This window comes from Rhinoderma darwinii, chromosome 4, assembly GCF_050947455.1.
Source record: "Rhinoderma darwinii isolate aRhiDar2 chromosome 4, aRhiDar2.hap1, whole genome shotgun sequence".
Lineage (NCBI taxonomy): Eukaryota > Metazoa > Chordata > Amphibia > Anura > Rhinodermatidae > Rhinoderma > Rhinoderma darwinii.
In genome coordinates, this window is record NC_134690.1 from 405,645,639 (window position 1) to 405,668,020 (window position 22,382).

At 42.1% G+C, this 22,382-nt stretch overlaps 1 protein-coding gene across 4 annotated transcripts in view; it reads left to right on the plus strand.

Moving 5' to 3' along the window:
- The first annotated feature begins 2,477 nt into the window (after positions 1 to 2,477).
- BTBD9 (BTB domain containing 9) overlaps positions 2,478 to 22,382 on the plus strand; it is a 77,270-nt gene continuing 57,365 nt past the window's right edge. The window contains exons 1-6 of one of the 4 annotated variants that reach the window (XM_075863501.1): positions 2,478 to 2,603; positions 12,231 to 12,425; positions 15,036 to 15,399; positions 17,490 to 17,754; positions 18,747 to 18,966; positions 20,557 to 20,676. In XM_075863501.1, coding sequence (XP_075719616.1) covers positions 12,241 to 12,425; positions 15,036 to 15,399; positions 17,490 to 17,754; positions 18,747 to 18,966; positions 20,557 to 20,676 — 1,154 coding nt within the window. In that variant the 5' untranslated portion in view covers positions 2,478 to 2,603; positions 12,231 to 12,240. Of the gene's footprint in view, positions 2,615 to 4,464; positions 4,513 to 12,230; positions 12,426 to 15,035; positions 15,400 to 17,489; positions 17,755 to 18,746; positions 18,967 to 20,556; positions 20,677 to 22,382 lie in introns of those variants that run through there. The other 3 variants (XM_075863497.1, XM_075863498.1, XM_075863499.1) reach the window with 3 other exon arrangements.

Here is a 22,382-nt window from a genome sequence, read left to right on the forward strand (position 1 = left end):
CTCCGTTCACACCTGCCCCCCGGCTCCGTTCACACCTGCCCCCCGGCTCCGTTCACACCTGCCCCCCGGCTCCGTTCACACCTGCCCCCCGGCTCCGTTCACACCTGCCCCCCGGCTCCGTTCACACCTGCCCCCCGGCTCCGTTCACACCTCCCCCCGGCTCCGTTCACACCTGCCCCCCGGCTCCGTTCACACCTGCCCCCCGGCTCCGTTCACACCTGCCCCCCGGCTCCGTTCACACCTGCCCCCCGGCTCCGTTCACACCTGCCCCCCGGCTCCGTTCACACCTGCCCCCCGGCTCCGTTCACACCTGCCCCCCGGCTCCGTTCACACCTGCCCCCCGGCTCCGTTCACACCTGCCTCCGGCTCCGTTCATGGGTTACGTCCGATCTTTCCGACAGGGGAACCATGAACGGAATCCAAACTGAAACAAAAGGAAACCAAAAGTTTCCGTTTGCCTCACCATTGATTTCAATTGGGACGAATCCGGTGCAAATGGTTTCTGTTTGTCCCCGTTGTGTAAGCGCTGGATCATTTTGACGGAATAAATAGCGCAGTCGTCTACGAAGCCTTAGGGAATGTTCACACTGAGTTTTTTGCAGGTAGAAAAATCTGCCTCAAAATTCCTTCATCCGCGGTTTTCTCTTCGTTTTTCAGCATGTTGCTTTTCTTTCCCGCGAGCGTATTTTTCCGCCTCTGCCTCCCATTAAAATCAATGGGAGGTGATTTCGGACATTTTTTCCCACGGTTTCCATCGCAGTTTCCACGTCAAAAGCAGCGCAAAGAAACTGTGTGAACGAGCCCTTAGGCTGCTGCCTGGTTCCAGTGGATCTTAGATCTTCTGATGTTCTTTCCGGTATTACACACGGCGGCGGGTTCCCACGTAGCGTAAACACGGAATTTCCACAACGGAATTCGGTATGTATATTCCGCAGCATTTACAGTAGCAGCAAAGTGGATGAGATTTCGTAAATCTCGTGCCCGCGCTGCGGAATAAAAACGCAGCGAAAACGTTAAGCTGACCTGCGGTGCAGGATTTAAATCCTCAGCCGGTCAATTTATGCTGCGTTTTCAGTTGGGGATGCAAAACCAGCGACAAATAGTCTAGTGACATCCTGTGTGACTGCTGCGGCGTCATCCAGGGAGGCCGGACTGGATGTCACCATGACAACGGCCGTGGTACGTATAAACGTGGTGCGTTTTTTTTCCTGACGGAATGTGCTGCGGGTTCCAGATCGGATACGCTGCATAGTTTTTACGCACCGTCGCCGACCAATTGGATCCCGGCCTAAGGGTTGCTTCCTATGTCACTTCCTCCTGGCGCTGGCGCTGTTGAAGGGAAATCTAATAAATACTCTCCCTGGTAATTTGATTTTCCAGAACCCATGACAGCCACCCTATATCCCCGCCGTATTGTGGATTCCCACCTTGGTTGTGGGCGTTCTGCTCCGGCCATGAGACGTATATACGGTATATAACGATGTATAATAATTCGGGGGCTGTTTTTCGCTCAGGCGTTGGGTGAAGCTCCCGTTTCTCTGTAGGTTTCCGCTCCTTGGAGCCGCGTCCTCTCTCTGTCATGAGTTGTAATGTTGGTTGCGTCATCGGACGCTGTATCTGCGGAGGAATGATGAAGCGTGGCCGCTTGTGGAGGATATTTCTGTATATATGGCGACGGTGGCGTCTGTACGGCGGCAGGACACTATATAGTACCGGGCGTCACATGTTCTGCAGTTTGTACTAGGGGTCTGAGGTCGGTATTTAGGGTTCAGGTGTCAATATATGGGATTTGGTATTTAGGGTTCAGGGGTTGGTATGTAGGGTTCGGTATTTAGGGTTCGGGGTTGTATGTAGGGTTAGGTATTTAGGGTTCGGTTGTTGGTATTTAGGGTTCGGGGTTGTATGTAGGGTTAGGTATTTAGGGTTCGGGGTTGTATGTAGGGTTAGGTATTTAGGGTTCGGGGGTCGGTATTTAGGGTTCGGGGTCAGTATTTAGGGGTTGGTATTTAGGGGTTTGTGGTCATATGCACGATTTGCCATTCAAATGCTGTTGATTGGGGTCGTGTCCTATATTATTGGGCAGGTTATACGGTAACAAATACGCCATGTTTCGGGTTGTGGAGGCCACATCACTGCTCATCACAGGCTGCCGCCGGCATTCAGCTGAAATTTCTTCTGGAGAAACTTATTTTCTATTAAAAGTTTTATTTATTTTAAACACTTCACAAGCATCAAAATAAACGCCCAGAAATAAAGACTAAAATAAAAATGAGGTCACGTGATTCGGATCCCGGAGTCAGCCGTAATTACATGACTAGTGCGGTCACATGATTCAGCTTCGCTCAGGATACCAGATCACGTGTTCAGTGCGGCGGCCATCTTCTTGAAGTCTGATGTTCTATGTTCAACCCTGGACTGTAGAGGTTTGATATTTGGAATGGAAAACTGAAAAAGCCCCGCCCCCTACATCCGTCCAGGCACACTACTTTAGTCTGGATGCATGACGTGCCAGGAGTAAATATGGCCGCTCCTCTCTTTGACGTCATGGCGTATGTACGGTGGGCGGGGCACGTTTCGGCGCAGGAGAGGGCTGTCAGGGGCTGGTGAGTGATACGTACGTGTAGTGGTCTGTGGTTATATCAGCCCCTACCCCCGTGTATTATGCTGCTATCCTGTGTATTATATGTATCCGCCTGTGTATGGCCCCTACCCCCGTGTATTATAGGTATTCCCCGGTAATATACTGATATCCTGTGTGTTATATGTATCCCCTGTAATATACTGATATCCTGTGTGTTATATGTAGTCCCCTGTAATATACTGATATCCTGTGTGTTATATGTATCCCCTGTAATATACTGATATCCTGTGTGTTATATGTAGCCCCCTGTAATATACTGATATCCTGTGTATTATATGTATCCCCTGTAATATACTGATATCCTGTGTGTTATATGTATCCCCCTGTAATATACTGATATCCTGTGTGTTATATGTAGCCCCCTGTAATATACTGATATCCTGTGTATTATATGTATCCCCTGTAATATACTGATATCCTGTGTGTTATATGTATCCCCTGTAATATACTGATATCCTGTGTGTTATATGTATCCCCTGTAATATACTGATATCCTGTGTGTTATATGTAGCCCCCTGTAATATACTGATATCCTGTGTGTTATATGTATCCCCCTGTAATATACTGATATCCTGTGTGTTATATGTATCCCCTGTAATATACTGATATCCTGTGTGTTATATGTATCCCCTGTAATATACTGATATCCTGTGTGTTATATATGTATCCCCCTGTAATATACTGATATCCTGTGTGTTATATATATCCCCCTGTAATATACTGATATCCTGTGTGTTATATGTATCCCCCTGTAATATACTGATATCCTGTGTGTTATATGTAGCCCCCTGTAATATACTGATATCCTGTGTGTTATATGTATCCCCCTGTAATATACTGATATCCTGTGTGTTATATGTATCCCCTGTAATATACTGATATCCTGTGTGTTATATGTATCCCCTGTAATATACTGATATCCTGTGTGTTATATGTATCCCCTGTAATATACTGATATCCTGTGTGTTATATATGTATCCCCCTGTAATATACTGATATCCTGTGTGTTATATGTAGCCCCCTGTAATATACTGATATCCTGTGTGTTATATGTATCCCCTGTAATATACTGATGTCCTGTGTATTATATGTATCCCCCTGTAATATACTGATATCCTGTGTGTTATATGTATCCCCTGTAATATACTGATATCCTGTGTGTTATATGTATCCCCTGTAATATACTGATATCCTGTGTGTTATATGTATCCCCCTGTAATATACTGATATCCTGTGTGTTATATGTATCCCCCTGTAATATACTGATATCCTGTGTATTATAGGTATTCCCCGGTAATATACTGATATCCTGTGTATTATATGTATCCCCCTGTAATATACTGATATCCTGTGTGTTATATGTATCCCCTGTAATATACTGATGTCCTGTGTATTATATGTATCCCCCTGTAATATACTGATATCCTGTGTGTTATATGTATCCCCCTGTAATATACTGATATCCTGTGTGTTATATGTATCCCCCTGTAATATACTGATGTCCTGTGTATTATATGTATCCCCCTGTAATATACTGATATCCTGTGTTATATGTATCCCCCTGTAATATACTGATATCCTGTGTTATATGTATCCCCTGTAATATACTGATATCCTGTGTGTTATATGTATCCCCCTGTAATATACTGATATCCTGTGTGTTATATGTATCCCCCTGTAATATACTGATGTCCTGTGTATTATATGTAGCCCCCTGTAATATACTGATATCCTGTGTTATATGTATCCCCCTGTAATATACTGATGTCCTGTGTATTATATGTAGCCCCCTGTAATATGCTGCTATCCTGTGTATTATATGTATCCGCCTGTGTATGGCCCCTACCCCCGTGTATTATAGGTATTCCCCGGTAATATACTGATATCCTGTATATTATATGTATCCCCCTGTAATATACTTATCCTGTGTTATATGTATCCCCTGTAATATACTGATATCCTGTGTGTTATATATATATCCCCTGTAATATACTGATATCCTGTGTGTTATATGTATCTCCTGTAATATACTGATATCCTGTGTTATATGTATCCCCCTGTAATATACTGATATCCTGTGTGTTATATGTATCCCCTGTAATATACTGATATCCTGTGTGTTATATGTATCCCCCTGTAATATACTGATATCCTGTGTGTTATATGTATCCCCTGTAATATACTTATCCTGTGTTATATGTATCCCCTGTAATATACTGATATCCTGTGTGTTATATATATATCCCCTGTAATATACTGATATCCTGTGTGTTATATGTATCCCCCTGTAATATACTGATATCCTGTGTGTTATATGTATCCCCTGTAATATACTGATATCCTGTGTGTTATATGTATCCCCCTGTAATATACTGATATCCTGTGTGTTATATGTATCCCCTGTAATATACTGATATCCTGTGTGTTATATGTATCCCCCTGTAATATACTGATATCCTGTGTGTTATATGTATCCCCTGTAATATACTGATATCCTGTGTGTTATATGTAGCCCCCTGTAATATACTGATATCCTGTGTGTTATATGTATCCCCTGTAATATACTGATATCCTGTGTGTTATATGTATCCCCTGTAATATACTGATATCCTGTGTGTTATGTGTATCCCCCTGTAATATACTGATATCCTGTGTGTTATATGTATCCCCCTGTAATATACTGATATCCTGTGTGTTATATGTATCCCCCTGTAATATACTGATATCCTGTGTGTTATATGTATCCCCTGTAATATACTGATATCCTGTTTATTATATGTATCCCCCTGTAATATACTGATATCCTGTGTGTTATATGTATCCCCTGTAATATACTGATATCCTGTGTGTTAGATGTATCCCCCTGTAATATACTGATATCCTGTGTGTTATATGTATCCCCTGTAATATACTGATATCCTGTGTGTTATATGTATCCCCTGTAATATACTGATATCCTGTGTGTTATATGTATCCCCTGTAATATACTGATATCCTGTGTGTTATATGTATCCCCCTGTAATATACTGATATCCTGTGTTATATGTATCCCCTGTAATATACTGATATCCTGTGTGTTATATGTATCCCCTGTAATATACTGATATCCTGTGTATTATATGTAGCCCCCTGTAATATACTGATATCCTGTGTGTTATATGTATCCCCTGTAATATACTGATGTCCTGTGTATTATATGTATCCCCCTGTAATATACTGATATCCTGTGTGTTATATGTATCCCCTGTAATATACTGATATCCTGTGTGTTATATGTATCCCCCTGTAATATACTGATATCCTGTGTGTTATATGTATCCCCTGTAATATACTGATGTCCTGTGTATTATATGTATCCCCCTGTAATATACTGATATCCTGTGTGTTATATATGTATCCCCTGTAATATACTGATATCCTGTGTGTTATATGTATCCCCCTGTAATATACTGATATCCTGTGTGTTATATGTATCCCCCTGTAATATACTGATATCCTGTGTGTTATATATGTATCCCCTGTAATATACTGATATCCTGTGTGTTATATGTATCCCCTGTAATATACTGATATCCTGTGTGTTATATATGTATCCCCCTGTAATATACTGATATCCTGTGTGTTATATATGTATCCCCCTGTAATATACTGATATCCTGTGTGTTATATGTATCCCCTGTAATATACTTATCCTGTGTTATATGTATCCCCCTGTAATATACTGATATCCTGTGTGTTATATGTATCCCCTGTAATATACTGATATCCTGTGTTATATGTATCCCCTGTAATATACTTATCCTGTGTTATATGTAGCCCCCTGTAATATACTGATATCCTGTGTGTTATATGTATCCCCCTGTAATATACTGATATCCTGTGTTATATGTATCCCCCTGTAATATACTGATATCCTGTGTGTTATATGTATCCCCTGTAATATACTGATATCCTGTGTATTATATGTATCCCCCTGTAATATACTGATATCCTGTGTGTTATATGTATCCCCTGTAATATACTGATGTCCTGTGTGTTATATGTATCCCCCTGTAATATACTGATATCCTGTGTATTATATGTAGCCCCCTGTAATATACTGATATCCTGTGTGTTATATGTATCCCCCTGTAATATACTGATATCCTGTGTATTATATGTATCCCCTGTAATATACTGATATCCTGTGTGTTATATGTATCCCCCTGTAATATACTGATATCCTGTGTGTTATATGTATCCCCTGTAATATACTGATATCCTGTGTGTTATATGTATCCCCCTGTAATATACTGATATCCTGTGTGTTATGTGTATCCCCTGTAATATACTGATATCGTGTGTTTTGTGTATCCCCTGTAATATACTGATATCCTGTGTGTTATGTGTATCCCCCTGTAATATACTGATATCCTGTGTTATATGTATCCCCTGTAATATACTGATATCCTGTGTGTTATATGTATCCCCCTGTAATATACTGATATCCTGTGTGTTATATGTATCCCCCTGTAATATACTGATATCCTGTGTGTTATATGTATCCCCCTGTAATATACTGATATCCTGTGTGTTATATGTAGCCCCCTGTAATATACTGATATCCTGTGTGTTATATGTATCCCCTGTAATATACTGATATCCTGTGTGTTATATGTATCCCCCTGTAATATACTGATATCCTGTGTGTTATATGTATCCCCCTGTAATATACTGATATCCTGTGTTATATGTATCCCCCTGTAATATACTGATATCCTGTGTATTATATATGTATCCCCTGTAATATACTGATATCCTGTGTATTATATGTATCCCCCTGTAATATACTGATATCCTGTGTATTATATATGTATCCCCTGTAATATACTGATATCCTGTGTATTATATGTATCCCCTGTAATATACTGATATCCTGTGTGTTATATGTATCCTCTGTAATATACTGATATCCTGTGTGTTATATGTAGCCCCCTGTAATATACTGATATCCTGTGTGTTATATGTATCCCCCTGTAATATACTGATATCCTGTGTGTTATATGTATCCCCCTGTAATATACTGATATCCTGTGTGTTATATGTATCCCCCTGTAATATACTGATATCCTGTGTGTTATATGTATCCCCTGTAATATACTGATATCCTGTGTATTATATGTATCCCCCTGTAATATACTGATATCCTGTGTGTTATATGTATCCCCTGTAATATACTGATATCCTGTGTGTTATATGTATCCCCTGTAATATACTGATATCCTGTGTGTTATATGTATCCCCCTGTAATATACTGATATCCTGTGTGTTATGTGTATCCCCTGTAATATACTGATATCGTGTGTTTTGTGTATCCCCTGTAATATACTGATATCCTGTGTGTTATGTGTATCCCCCTGTAATATACTGATATCCTGTGTTATATGTATCCCCTGTAATATACTGATATCCTGTGTGTTATATGTATCCCCCTGTAATATACTGATATCCTGTGTGTTATATGTATCCCCCTGTAATATACTGATATCCTGTGTTATATGTATCCCCTGTAATATACTGATATCCTGTGTGTTATATGTATCCCCCTGTAATATACTGATATCCTGTGTATTATATGTATCCCCCTGTAATATACTGATATCCTGTGTTATATATGTATCCCCCTGTAATATACTGATATCCTGTGTATTATATGTATCCCCCTGTAATATACTGATATCCTGTGTATTATATGTATCCCCCTGTAATATACTGATATCCTGTGTGTTATATGTAGCCCCCTGTAATATACTGATATCCTGTGTGTTATATGTATCCCCTGTAATATACTGATATCCTGTGTGTTATATGTATCCCCCTGTAATATACTGATATCCTGTGTGTTATGTGTATCCCCTGTAATATACTGATATCCTGTGTGTTATATGTAGCCCCCTGTAATATACTGATATCCTGTGTGTTATATGTATCCCCCTGTAATATACTGATATCCTGTGTTATATGTATCCCCTGTAATCTACTGATATCCTGTGTGTTATATGTATCCCCCTGTAATATACTGATATCCTGTGTGTTATGTGTATCCCCCTGTAATATACTGATGTCCTGTGTTATATGTAGCCCCCTGTAATATACTGATATCCTGTGTGTTATATGTAGCCCCCTGTAATATACTGATATCCTGTGTTATATGTAGCCCCCTGTAATATACTGATATCCTGTGTGTTATATGTATCCCCCTGTAATATACTGATATCCTGTGTGTTATATGTATCCCCTGTAATATACTGATATCCTGTGTGTTATATGTATCCCCTGTAATATACTGATATCCTGTGTGTTATATGTAGCCCCCTGTAATATACTGATATCCTGTGTGTTATATGTAGCCCCCTGTAATATACTGATATCCTGTGTGTTATATGTATCCCCCTGTAATATACTGATATCCTGTGTGTTATATATGTATCCCCCTGTAATATACTGATATCCTGTGTATTATATGTATCCCCCTGTAATATACTGATATCCTGTGTGTTATATGTATCCCCCTGTAATATACTGATATCCTGTGTGTTATATGTAGCCCCCTGTAATATACTGATATCCTGTGTGTTATATGTACCCCCCTGTAATATACTGATATCCTGTGTGTTATATGTATCCCCCTGTAATATACTGATATCCTGTGTGTTATATGTATCCCCCTGTAATATACTGATATCCTGTGTGTTATATGTATCCCCCTGTAATATACTGATATCCTGTGTGTTATATGTATCCCCCTGTAATATACTGATATCCTGTGTGTTATATATGTATCCCCCTGTAATATACTGATATCCTGTGTATTATATGTATCCCCCTGTAATATACTGATATCCTGTGTGTTATATGTATCCCCCTGTAATATACTGATATCCTGTGTGTTATATGTAGCCCCCTGTAATATACTGATATCCTGTGTGTTATATGTAGCCCCCTGTAATATACTGATATCCTGTGTGTTATATGTATCCCCCTGTAATATACTGATATCCTGTGTGTTATATGTATCCCCCTGTAATATACTGATATCCTGTGTGTTATATGTATCCCCTGTAATATACTGATATCCTGTGTGTTATATGTATCCCCCTGTAATATACTGATATCCTGTGTATTATATGTATCCCCTGTAATATACTGATATCCTGTGTGTTATATGTATCCCCCTGTAATATACTGATATCCTGTGTGTTATATGTATCCCCCTGTAATATACTGATATCCTGTGTGTTATATGTATCCCCTGTAATATACTGATATCCTGTGTGTTATATGTATCCCCTGTAATATACTGATATCCTGTGTGTTATATGTATCCCCTGTAATATACTGATATCCTGTGTATTATATGTATCCCCCTGTAATATACTGATATCCTGTGTGTTATATGTATCCCCCTGTAATATACTGATATCCTGTGTGTTATATGTAGCCCCCTGTAATATACTGATATCCTGTGTGTTATATGTAGCCCCCTGTAATATACTGATATCCTGTGTATTATATGTAGCCCCCTGTAATATACTGATATCCTGTGTGTTATATGTAGCCCCCTGTAATATACTGATATCCTGTGTGTTATATGTAGCCCCCTGTAATATACTGATATCCTGTGTGTTCTATGTATCCCCTGTAATATACTGATATCCTGTGTGTTATATATGTATCCCCTGTAATATACTGATATCCTGTGTGTTATATGTATCCCCCTGTAATATACTGATATCCGGTGTGTTATATGTAGCCCCCTGTAATATACTGATATCCTGTGTGTTATATGTATCCCCTGTAATATACTGATATCCTGTGTGTTATATGTATCCCCCTGTAATATACTGATATCCTGTGTGTTCTATGTATCCCCTGTAATATACTGATATCCTGTGTGTTATATATGTATCCCCTGTAATATACTGATATCCTGTGTGTTATATGTATCCCCCTGTAATATACTGATATCCGGTGTGTTATATGTAGCCCCCTGTAATATACTGATATCCTGTGTGTTATATGTATCCCCTGTAATATACTGATATCCTGTGTGTTATATGTATCCCCTGTAATATACTGATATCCTGTGTGTTATATATGTATCCCCTGTAATATACTGATATCCTGTGTGTTCTATGTATCCCCTGTAATATACTGATATCCTGTGTGTTATATGTAGCCCCCTGTAATATACTGATATCCTGTGTGTTATATGTATCCCCTGTAATATACTGATATCCTGTGTGTTATATGTATCCCCCTGTAATATACTGATATCCTGTGTGTTATATGTATCCCCCTGTAATATACTGATATCCTGTGTGTTATATATGTATCCCCTGTAATATACTGATATCCTGTTATATGTATCCCCCTGTAATATACTGATATCCTGTGTATTATATGTAGCCCCCTGTAATATGCTGATATCCTGTGTGTTATATGTATCCCCCTGTAATATACTGATATCCTGTGTTATATGTATCCCCCTGTAATATACTGATATCCTGTGTGTTATATGTATCCCCCTGTAATATACTGATATCCTGTGTGTTATATGTATCCCCTGTAATATACTGATATCCTGTGTGTTATATGTATCCCCCTGTAATATACTGATATCCTGTGTGTTATATGTATCCCCCTGTAATATACTGATATCCTGTGTGTTATATGTATCCCCCTGTAATATACTGATATCCTGTGTATTATATGTATCCCCTGTAATATACTGATATCCTGTGTGTTATATGTATCCCCCTGTAATATACTGATATCCTGTGTGTTATATGTATCCCCCTGTAATATACTGATATCCTGTGTGTTATATGTATCCCCCTGTAATATACTGATATCCTGTGTGTTATATATGTATCCCCCTGTAATATACTGATATCCTGTGTATTATATGTATCCCCCTGTAATATACTGATATCCTGTGTGTTATATGTATCCCCCTGTAATATACTGATATCCTGTGTATTATATGTATCCCCCTGTAATATACTGATATCCTGTGTGTTATATGTATCCCCCTGTAATATACTGATATCCTGTGTGTTATATGTATCCCCTGTAATATACTGATATCCTGTGTGTTATATGTATCCCCCTGTAATATACTGATATCCTGTGTGTTATATGTATCCCCCTGTAATATACTGATATCCTGTGTGTTATATGTATCCCCCTGTAATATACTGATATCCTGTGTGTTATATGTAGCCCCCTGTAATATACTGATATCCTGTGTTATATGTATCCCCCTGTAATATACTGATATCCTGTGTGTTATATGTATCCCCTGTAATATACTGATATCCTGTTATATGTATCCCCCTGTAATATACTGATATCCTGTGTGTTATATATGTATCCCCAGTGTAATCTCTCGTATTTTCTGTGCCCTGTATATTATAGTTGGCCCCCTGGTGGTGGTGTGTGATGTTGACTACCCCCGTCCCGGTGTGTTATATGTGATATTTGTATTCCTTGTGATGTGCCCTCATTGCTCCTCATGTAACTTGTCTATATTTTTGACACTCCGCAGAGCTGCCAGGATGAGTAACAGCCACCCCCTGCGTCCGTACACCGCCATTGGAGAAATAGATCATGTGCACATCCTGTCGGAACACGTGGGCGCCCTGATTAATGGCGAAGATTACAGTGATGTCACTTTCATTGTGGACAAGATGAAATTTCCAGCACACAGGGTTATCCTCGCCGCCCGCTGCCAGTACTTCAGGTAGAGCCCACGCCAATGATAAATCCTCATCCGGGTGTAATGAAATGTTCTACAGCTTTATAGCTTAATTTGTGTTTTAATTCCTACACATTTTCAAGATTTCTGCTTGTTTTCGATAATTGGGAGTCCTTTTTTTTTTTTTTTTTTTTTTTTTTTTTAAAACTTATCGGCCGGAAAGATCACCTGATATATTGTAACACTCTGTACATACATGACATGACTTATCCTGTACTGATCCTGAGTGACATCCTATATTATACTCCAGAGCTGCGCTCACTATTCTGCTGGTGGAGTCACTGTGTACATACATGACATGACTTATCCTGTACTGATCCTGAGTGACATCCTATATTATACTCCAGAGCTGCGCTCACTATTCTGCTGGTGGAGTCACTGTGTACATACATGACATGACTTATCCTGTACTGATCCTGAGTGACATCCTATATTATACTCCAGAGCTGCGCTCACTATTCTGCTGGTGGAGTCACTGTGTACATACATGACATGACTTATCCTGTACTGATCCTGAGTGACATCCTATATTATACTCCAGAGCTGCGCTCACTATTCTGCTGGTGGAGTCACTGTGTACATACATGACATTACTTATCCTGTACTGATCCTGAGTGACATCCTATATTATACTCCAGAGCTGCACTCACTATTCTGCTGGTGGAGTCACTGTGTACATACATTACTTATCCTGTACTGATCCTGAGTTACATCCTGTATTATACTCCAGAGCTGCACTCACTATTCTGCTGGTGGAGTCACTGTGTATATACATTACATTACTTATCTTGTACTGATCCTGAGTTACATCCTGTATTATACTCCAGAGCTGCACTCACTATTCTGCTGGTGGAGTCACTGTGTACATACATTACATTACTTATCCTGTACTGATCCTGAGTTACATTCTGTATTATACTCCAGAGCTGTACTCACTATTCTGCTGGTGGAGTCACTGTATACATACATTACATTACTTATCTTGTACTGATCCTGAGTTACATCCTGTATTATACTCCAGAGCTGCACTCACTATTCTGCTGGTTGAGTCACTTTGTACATACATTACATTACTTATCCTGTACTGATCCTGAGTTACATTCTGTATTATACTCCAGAGCTGTACTCACTATTCTGCTGGTGGAGTCACTGTGTATATACATTACATTACTTATCTTGTACTGATCCTGAGTTATATCCTGTATTATACTCCAGAGCTGCACTCACTATTCTGCTGGTTGAGTCACTTTGTACATACATTACATTACTTATCCTGTACTGATCCTGAGTTACATCCTGTATTATACTCCAGAGCTGCACTCACTATTCTGCTGGTGGAGTCACTGTGTATATACATTACATTACTTATCCTGTACTGCTCCTGAGTTACATCCTGTATTATACTCCAGAGCTGCCCTCACTATTCTGCTGGTGGAGTCACTGTGTACATACATTACTTATCCTGCACTGATCCTGAGTTACATCCTGTATTATACTCCAGAGCTGCACTCACTATTCTGCTAGTGGAGTCACTGTGTATATACATTACATTACTTATCCTGTACTGATCCTGAGTTATATCCTGTATTATACTCCAGAGCTGCACTCACTATTCTGCTGGTGGAGTCACTGTGTATATACATTACATTACTTATCCTGTACTGATCCTGAGTTATATCCTGTATTATACTCCAGAGCTGCACTCACTATTCGGCTGGTGGAGTCACTGTGTACATACATTACATTACTTATCCTGTACTGATCCTGAGTTACATCCTGTATTATACTCCAGAGCTGCACTCACTATTCTGCTGGTGGAGTCACTGTGTACATACATTACTTATCCTGTACTGATCCTGAGTTATATCCTGTATTATGCTCCAGAGCTGCACTCACTATTCTGCTGGTGGAGTCACTGTGTACATACATTACTTATCCTGCACACTAACAATCACCGGTGATCATACTTGTTATTCTGTGGTATTAAATATATTATCCTTTTGCTGTTAATCTGCTTTATTGGTCGGACATATTTCTCGGTCATTAGCGGTGAACACTTCGTATCGACCGTTGTAAATACGCCATAATTTACACGATACGATAACATGGTTGTATTTGTATTGTGAATATTATCTTTCCGTGTATGACAACTTTCCATGAGCGCTCTTTTGATTTAGCGGCCAGTTTTGTTGTCTGTATAGACCTATTAACTCCGCCCACATGGGGGGTCTCTGGAAAGTAGATGTATGTAAGGTGTACTGTGCACAGCGCTGTTCTATAGAGGTATATATGCTGTGTAATAAATGGCGGTGTATATAGTGGTATATATGTGCTGTGTGTGTGTGTGTGTGTGTGTATATATATATATATATATATATATATATGTGCTGTGTGTGTGTGTATATAGTGGTGTGTGTGTATATATATGTGCTGTGTGTGTATATAGTGGTGTGTATATATATATATATATGCTGTGTGTGTGTGTGTGTGTATATATATATATATATATATATAGTGTGCGCTGTGTTTAGAGAGGTATTACTTTGGGGAGGTTATCGTTGCTTTGTGTGATGTTTTGTGCGTTCCTTTGCGCAGGGCGATGTTATATGGAGGGATGAGGGAGTCTCGCCCGGAGGTGGAGATCACCCTGCAGGACACCAGCGCTGAGGCGTTCGCCATGCTGATGAAGTACATGTACACGGGCCGGGCCAGCCTGAGGGAGGAGCGGGAGGAGGTGCTGCTGGACTTCCTAAGCTTATCTCATAAGTATGGCTTCCCCGAGCTGGAGGACTCCACGTCCGAGTACCTGTGCACCATCCTGAAGATCCACAATGTGTGTATGATCTACGACGTGGCCAGCCTCTACTCCCTGTCCAAGCTCTGCACCACCTGCTGTACGTTCATGGACCGCAACGCGCAGGATGTCCTCTCCAGTGACGGCTTCCTGACCCTCTCTAAGGTATCGGCACCACATGTCACAAATCACAGCACAGGGGTCCAGGTCATACATCCGGGTCTAGGTCACAGCACAGGGGTCTAGGTCACAGCACAGGAGTCTAGGTCACAGCACAGGGGTCCAGGTCATACATCCCGGTCTAGGTCACAGCACAGGGGTCTAGGTCACAGCACAGGGGTCTAGGTCACAGCACAGGGGTCTAGGTCACAGCACAGGGGTCCAGGTCACACATCCGGGTCTAGGTAATATATCACCACAGTGTTTAATGTGACACACTGATCCGGCACAGGTCACAGCACAGGGGTCTAGGTCAAATGTCAAACTGTCCTGCCAAAGCAAGTTCTGTGGCCGCCGACAAATTCACCTGTTTCTGTGTCGGTCCATTGTGCATGTTTACACCTTCAATAAAAGGGTTGTTGGGTCGTCTCCTCCTCCTGACAAGTTTTTTACTTTTCTATTCAGCCGTTTTGTAAGCTACGTCTTTCTCAGAAAGCTGGGGGCAACCAATATGGCAACTGTCAGTGCTCCACAGGGGTTGTTACCCAGCTCTCCAAGAACTCTGAATGGCAAATTTTGATTAGTTATACAATAATTCATTCCTACCTCCCATAGCACTCCATAAGTAGAATATAACTACCTGGTAGAATAAGACGGTTTAATGATTTTATATTTACCCCAGAGCTGCACTCACTATTCTGCTGGTGATGTCCCTGTGTACATACATTACATGACTTATCCTGTACTGATCCGGAGTTATATCCTGTATTATACTCCAGAGCTGCACTCACTATTCTGCTGGGGGAGTCACTGTGTACATACATTACATTACTGATCCTGAGTTACATCCTGTATTATACTCCAGAGCTGCACTCACTATTCTGCTGGTGGAGTCACTGTGTACATACATGACATTACTTATCCTGTACTAATCCTGAGTTATATCCTGTATTATACTCCAGAGCTGCTCTCACTATTCTGCTGGTGGTGTCACTGTGTACATACATTACATTACTTATCCTGTACTGATCCTGAGTTATATCCTGTATTATACTCCAGAGCTGCTCTCACTATTCTGCTGGTGGAGTCACCGTGTACATACATTACATTACTTATCCTGTACTGATCCTGAGTTACATCCTGTATTATACTCCAGAGCTGCACTCACTATTCTGCTGGTGGAGTCACTGTGTACATACATTACATTACTTATCCTGTACTGATCCTGAGTTACATCCTGTATTATACTCCAGGGCTGCACTCACTATTCTGCTGGTGGAGGCACTGTGTACACACATTACATTACTTATCCTGTACTGATCCTGAGTTACATCCTGTATTATACTCCAGAGCTGCACTCACTATTCTGCTGGTGGAGTCGCTGTGTACATACATTACATGACTTATCCTGTGCTGATCCTGAGTTATATCCTGTATTATACTCCAGAGCTACACTCAGTATTCTGCTGGTGGAGTCACTGTATACATACATTACTTATCCTGTACTGATCCTGAGTTACATCCTGTATTATACTCCAGAGCTGCAGTCACTATTCTGCTGGTGGAGTCACTGTGTACATACATTACATTACTTATCCTGTACTGATCCTGAGTTACATCCTGTATTATACTCCAGAGCTGCACTCACTATTCTGCTGGTGGAGTCACTGTGTACATACATTACTTATCCTGTACTGATCCTGAATTACATCCTGTATTATACTCCAGAGCTGCACTCACTATTCTGCTGGTGGAGTCACTGTGTACATACATTACTGATCCTGAGTTATATCCTGTATTATACTCCAGAGCTGCCCTCACTATTCTGCTGATTTTCATTGGAAACGGTTAGCAAACTTATAGAATGTCACCATCTCTCAGCTAAGCTGATATTGTGTATTGGGGGTGGAGTAAGTTTTTCCCACATCAGATGACTGTAGAGCCTGGTTTATAGACGATGCTTCACAGAATACAAGATCTCTACAGACACTGAACAAGCAGGGAATGCTGGGATATTTAAGCTGTAGAGTTGGAGAAATGCAGAAGGTCAGAGCGGTTTGCTGTGCGTGCGGTATGAAACTTATTTGCCTTTACAGGCGGCGCTCCTGGATATCGTGCGGAGAGACTCGTTTGCTGCCCCGGAGAAGGACGTTTTCCAGTCTCTGGTGCGCTGGTGCAGACGTAACACGAAGGAGGATCACTCTGAGATCATGGCCGCCGTCCGCCTTCCACTAATGAGCCTCACCGAGCTGCTGAACGTGGTGAGACCGTCTGAGCTCCTCACCCCGGACTCCATCCTGGACGCCATTAAAGTCAGATCGGAGAGTCGTGACATGGACCTCAACTACCGCGGGATGCTAAGTAAGAGACCGCGAGGTGCTGACGTCAGAAGATTATTACACGTATAAAACCTTTATTCTCCAGTCACATCCACTGCCGCCGTCACGTTTCATGAAGTTTACTCCCATCTGGAGCTGCAGACACACTTCTTATCCTCCAAGAACATCCAGAGCTGCCTTCAAAATTCTTGGGGTAAGAACACACACGGCGTAAACGCTGCAGATTTTCCGTAACTGATTTCATTGCAGAAAATCCGCAGCGTGGACGAGATTCCAACCAACTCGTCCCCACGCAGCGGAAAAATTCCACCCAAAATCATCGCACGTAAATTGACCTGCGTTTTATTTTCTGCCCACAAGGTCGTGCGGTTTTTCGGATGGCATTCCCTGCGGTGCTGAGGGCAGATACGCTGTGCTTGAAGCAGGGTATCCACCCTGAACACGCCGTGTGTGTTCCTACCCTCATACTCCATTTACTGCCTCACCTGCATTCACACTTAATTTGCTTCACTTGCATCCAGAGCCTCATTCAGATGCTTTGTACTCCAGTCACATCAAGAGCTGCGTTCACAATTCAGATATCTGCTACTTGGACACACTGCTGACAGCATAGCCAGGATTCAATAATGCATAGCATTGTGGGAGATGTGTTTTTTTTTCACATCGTGTCACTATACAGGGTCTAGTGTAAACACTACATCTCCCACAATGCCTCACAGCAGAACATGCTTTATACAGAGTCTCTAAACCAGCAGTGAGCGCTGAAAGGAAACCACCAAATGTCAACGCAGCTCTTGATGTGGTTGGGGTATAAGTGGGTTAACGTTTGTTAGTAGTCCGGCATTCGCTGCAGTGTATTGGGGGCCACATATCTGGTAACTGTCCTTTTTTTATACAACGTCTCATCAAACATCAGAATTTCTAACCGGGTGGGGGGTTGTGCAGCGTAACAGGACAAGGTATTATAACGCTCTCCGGATTTATGACTTGGTTTGTTCTTCACCCCTCCCCTAGTCCCCGAGGAGAACATCGCTACGATGAAGTACGGAGCACAGGTGGTGAAGGGGGAGCTGAAGTCGTCTCTGCTGGACGGTGACACCCAAAACTACGACTTAGATCATGGATTTTCTCGGCACCCAATCGAAGATGACTGTCGCTCTGGATTGCAAGTCAAGCTGGGTCAGCCGTCCATTATTAACCATGTCCGCCTCCTCCTCTGGGATCGGGACAGCCGGTACGTTTCAAATGCTTTAAGAGCTTCTGTCAGCTCTCCTGTGTGGTGTAGTATAGAGGAGCTGTCAGCTCTCCTGTGTGGTGTAGTATAGAGGAGCTGTCAGCTCTCCTGTGTGGTGTAGTATAGAGGAGCTGTCAGCTCTGCTGTGTGGTGTAGTATAGAGGATCTGTCGGCTCCCCTGTGTGGTGTAATATAGAGGATCTGTCAGCTCTCCTGTGTGGTGTAGTATAGAGGAGCTGTCAGCTCTGCTGTGTGGTGTAGTATAGAGGATCTGTCGGCTCCCCTGTGTGGTGTAATATAGAGGATCTGTCAGCTCTCCTGTGTGGTGTAGTATAGAGGAGCTGTCAGCTCTCCTGTGTGGTGTAGTATAGAGGAGCTGTCAGCTCTCCTGTGTGGTGTAGTATAGAGGAGCTGTCAGCTCTCCTGTGTGGTGTAGTATAGAGGAGCTGTCAGCTCTCCTGTGTGGTGTAGTATAGAGGATCTGTCAGCTCTCCTGTGTGGTGTAGTATAGAGGAGCTGTCAGCTCTCCTGTGTGGTGTAGTATAGAGGAGCTGTCTGCTCTGCTGTGTGGTGTAGTGTAGAGGAGCTGTCAGCTCTCCTGTGTGGTGTAGTATAGAGGATCTGTCAGCTCTCCTGTGTGGTGTAGTATAGAGGAGCTGTCAGCTCTCCTGTGTGGTGTAGCATAAAGGAGCTGTCAGCTCTCCTGTGTGGTGTAGTATAGAGGAGCTGTCTGCTCTGCTGTGTGGTGTAGTGTAGAGGATCTGTCAGCTCTCCTGTGTGGTGTAGTATAGAGGAGCTGTCAGCTCTCCTGTGTGGTGTAGTGTCAGCTCTCCTGTGTGGCGTAGTATAGAGGAGATGTCAGCTCTCCTGTGTGGTGTAGTATAGAGGAGCTGTCAGCTCTCCTGTGTGGTGTAGTGTAGAGGAGCTGTCAGCTCTCCTGTGTGGTGTAGTGTAGAGGAGCTGTCAGCTCTCCTGTGTGGTGCAGAGGAGCTGTCAGCTCTCCTGTGTGGTGCAGAGGAGCTGTCAGCTCTCCTGTGTGGTGCAGAGGAGCTGTCAGCTCTCCTGTGTGGTGCAGAGGAGCTGTCAGCTCTCCTGTGTGGTGCAGAGGAGCTGTCAGCTCTCCTGTGTGGTGCAGAGGAGCTGTCAGCTCTCCTGTGTGGTGCAGAGGAGCTGTCAGCTCTCCTGTGTGGTGCAGAGGAGCTGTCAGCTCTCCTGTGTAGTGCAGAGGAGCTGTCAGCTCTCCTGTGTAGTGCAGAGGAGCTGTCAGCTCTCCTGTGTAGTGCAGAGGAGCTGTCAGCTCTCCTGTGTAGTGCAGAGGAGCTGTCAGCTCTCCTGTGTAGTGCAGAGGAGCTGTCAGCTCTCCTGTGTAGTGCAGAGGAGCTGTCGGCTCTCCTGTGTAGTGCAGAGGAGCTGTCGGCTCTCCTGTGTAGTGCAGAGGAGCTGTCGGCTCTCCTGTGTAGTGCAGAGGAGCTGTCGGCTCTCCTGTGTGGTGCAGTATAGAGGAGCTGTCGGCTCTCCTGTGTGGTGTAGTGTAGAGGAGCTGTCGGCTGTCACACTTGACCACTCTGGTAATTACTTTGTCGTCGGCAGGTCTTATTCCTACTACATTGAAGTCTCTATGGATGAACTGGACTGGATCCGAGTCATTGATCACTCTCGGTTTTACTGTCGGTCCTGGCAGAAGCTTTTTTTTCCGGCTCGGGTGTGCAGGTAAGTCAAGTTCCCAGGTGTGGCCTCCGTACATGTTGTGGGATTTAAAGGTTATCTCTACAATTTACAAGTTTGCATAGAGGTGTAATCTACATATATAGTGGAGTCACAAACATTACATAACTTCCCTCTGATCCTGAGTCACATCCTGTATTTTACTCCAGAGCTGCACTCACTATTCTGCTGGTGGAGTCACTGTGTATATACATTACATTACTTATCCTGTACTGATCCTGAGTTACATCCTGTATTATACTCCAGAGCTGCACTCACTATTCTGCTGGTGGAGTCACTCTGTACATACATTACATTACTTATCCTGTACTGATCCTGAGTTATATCCTGTATTATACTCCAGAGCTGCACTCACTATTCTGCTGGTGGAGTCACTGTGTACATACATTACATTACTTATCCTGTACTGATCCTGAGTTACATCCTGTATTATACTCCAGAGCTGCACTTACTATTCTGCTGGTGGAGTCACTTTGTACATACATTACATTACTTATCCTGTACTGATCCTGAGTTATATCCTGTATTATACTCCAGAGCTGCACTCACTATTCTGCTGGTGGAGTCACTGTGTACATACATTACATTACTTATCCTGTACTGATCCTGAGTTACATCCTGTATTATACTCCAGAGCAGCACTCACTATTCTGCTGGTGGAGTCACTGTGTATATACATTACATTACTTATCCTGTACTGATCCTGAGTTACATCCTGTATTATACTCCAGAGCTGCACTCACTATTCTGCTGGTGGAGTCACTGTGTACATACATTACTTATCCTGTACTGATCCTGAGTTACATCCTGTATTATACTCCAGAGCTGCACTCACTATTCTGCTGGTGGAGTCACTGTGTATATACATTACATTACTTATCCTGTACTGATCCTGAGTTACATCCTGTATTATACTCCAGAGCTGCACTCTCTATTCTGCTGGTGGAGTCACTGTGTACATACATTACTTATCCTGTACTGATCCTGAGTTACATCCTGTATTATACTCCAGAGCTGCACTCACTATTCTGCTGGTGGAGTCACTGTGTGCATACATTACTTATCCTGTACTGATCCTGAGTTACATCCTGTATTATACTCCAGAGCTGCACTCACTATTCTGCTGGTGGAGTCACTGTGTACATACATTACATTACTTATCCTGTACTGATCCTGAGTTATATCCTGTATTATACTCCAGAGCTGCACTCACTATTCTGCTGGTGGAGTCACTGTGTACATACATGACATTACTTATCCTGTACTGATCCTGAGTTACATCCTGTATTATACTCCAGAGCTGCACTCACTATTCTGCTGGTGGAGTCACTGTGTACATACATTACATTACTTATCCTGTACTGATCCTGAGTTATATCCTGCATTATACTACAGAGCTGCACTCGTACATTACAGCAATGTAATATATGTACACAGTGACTCCACCAGCAGAGTAGTGAGTGCAGCTCTGGAGTAATGTATGTACACAATGAATTTTATGTATTATAACTGTAAATTTGTGGACATGCCCTTTAAGAGTTGGCTTTCCAGTAGTGAATGCACATAGTACTGGTTTCTGGGAGGGGGTCACATTATGGTCGCAGCACTGGACGTGCAGATTGACATGCAGGGCTGGTGGGAGATCAGCGTGGTGTTAGGCCGCCGCCGCCTCCTTCTCTCCGGCATCTTTC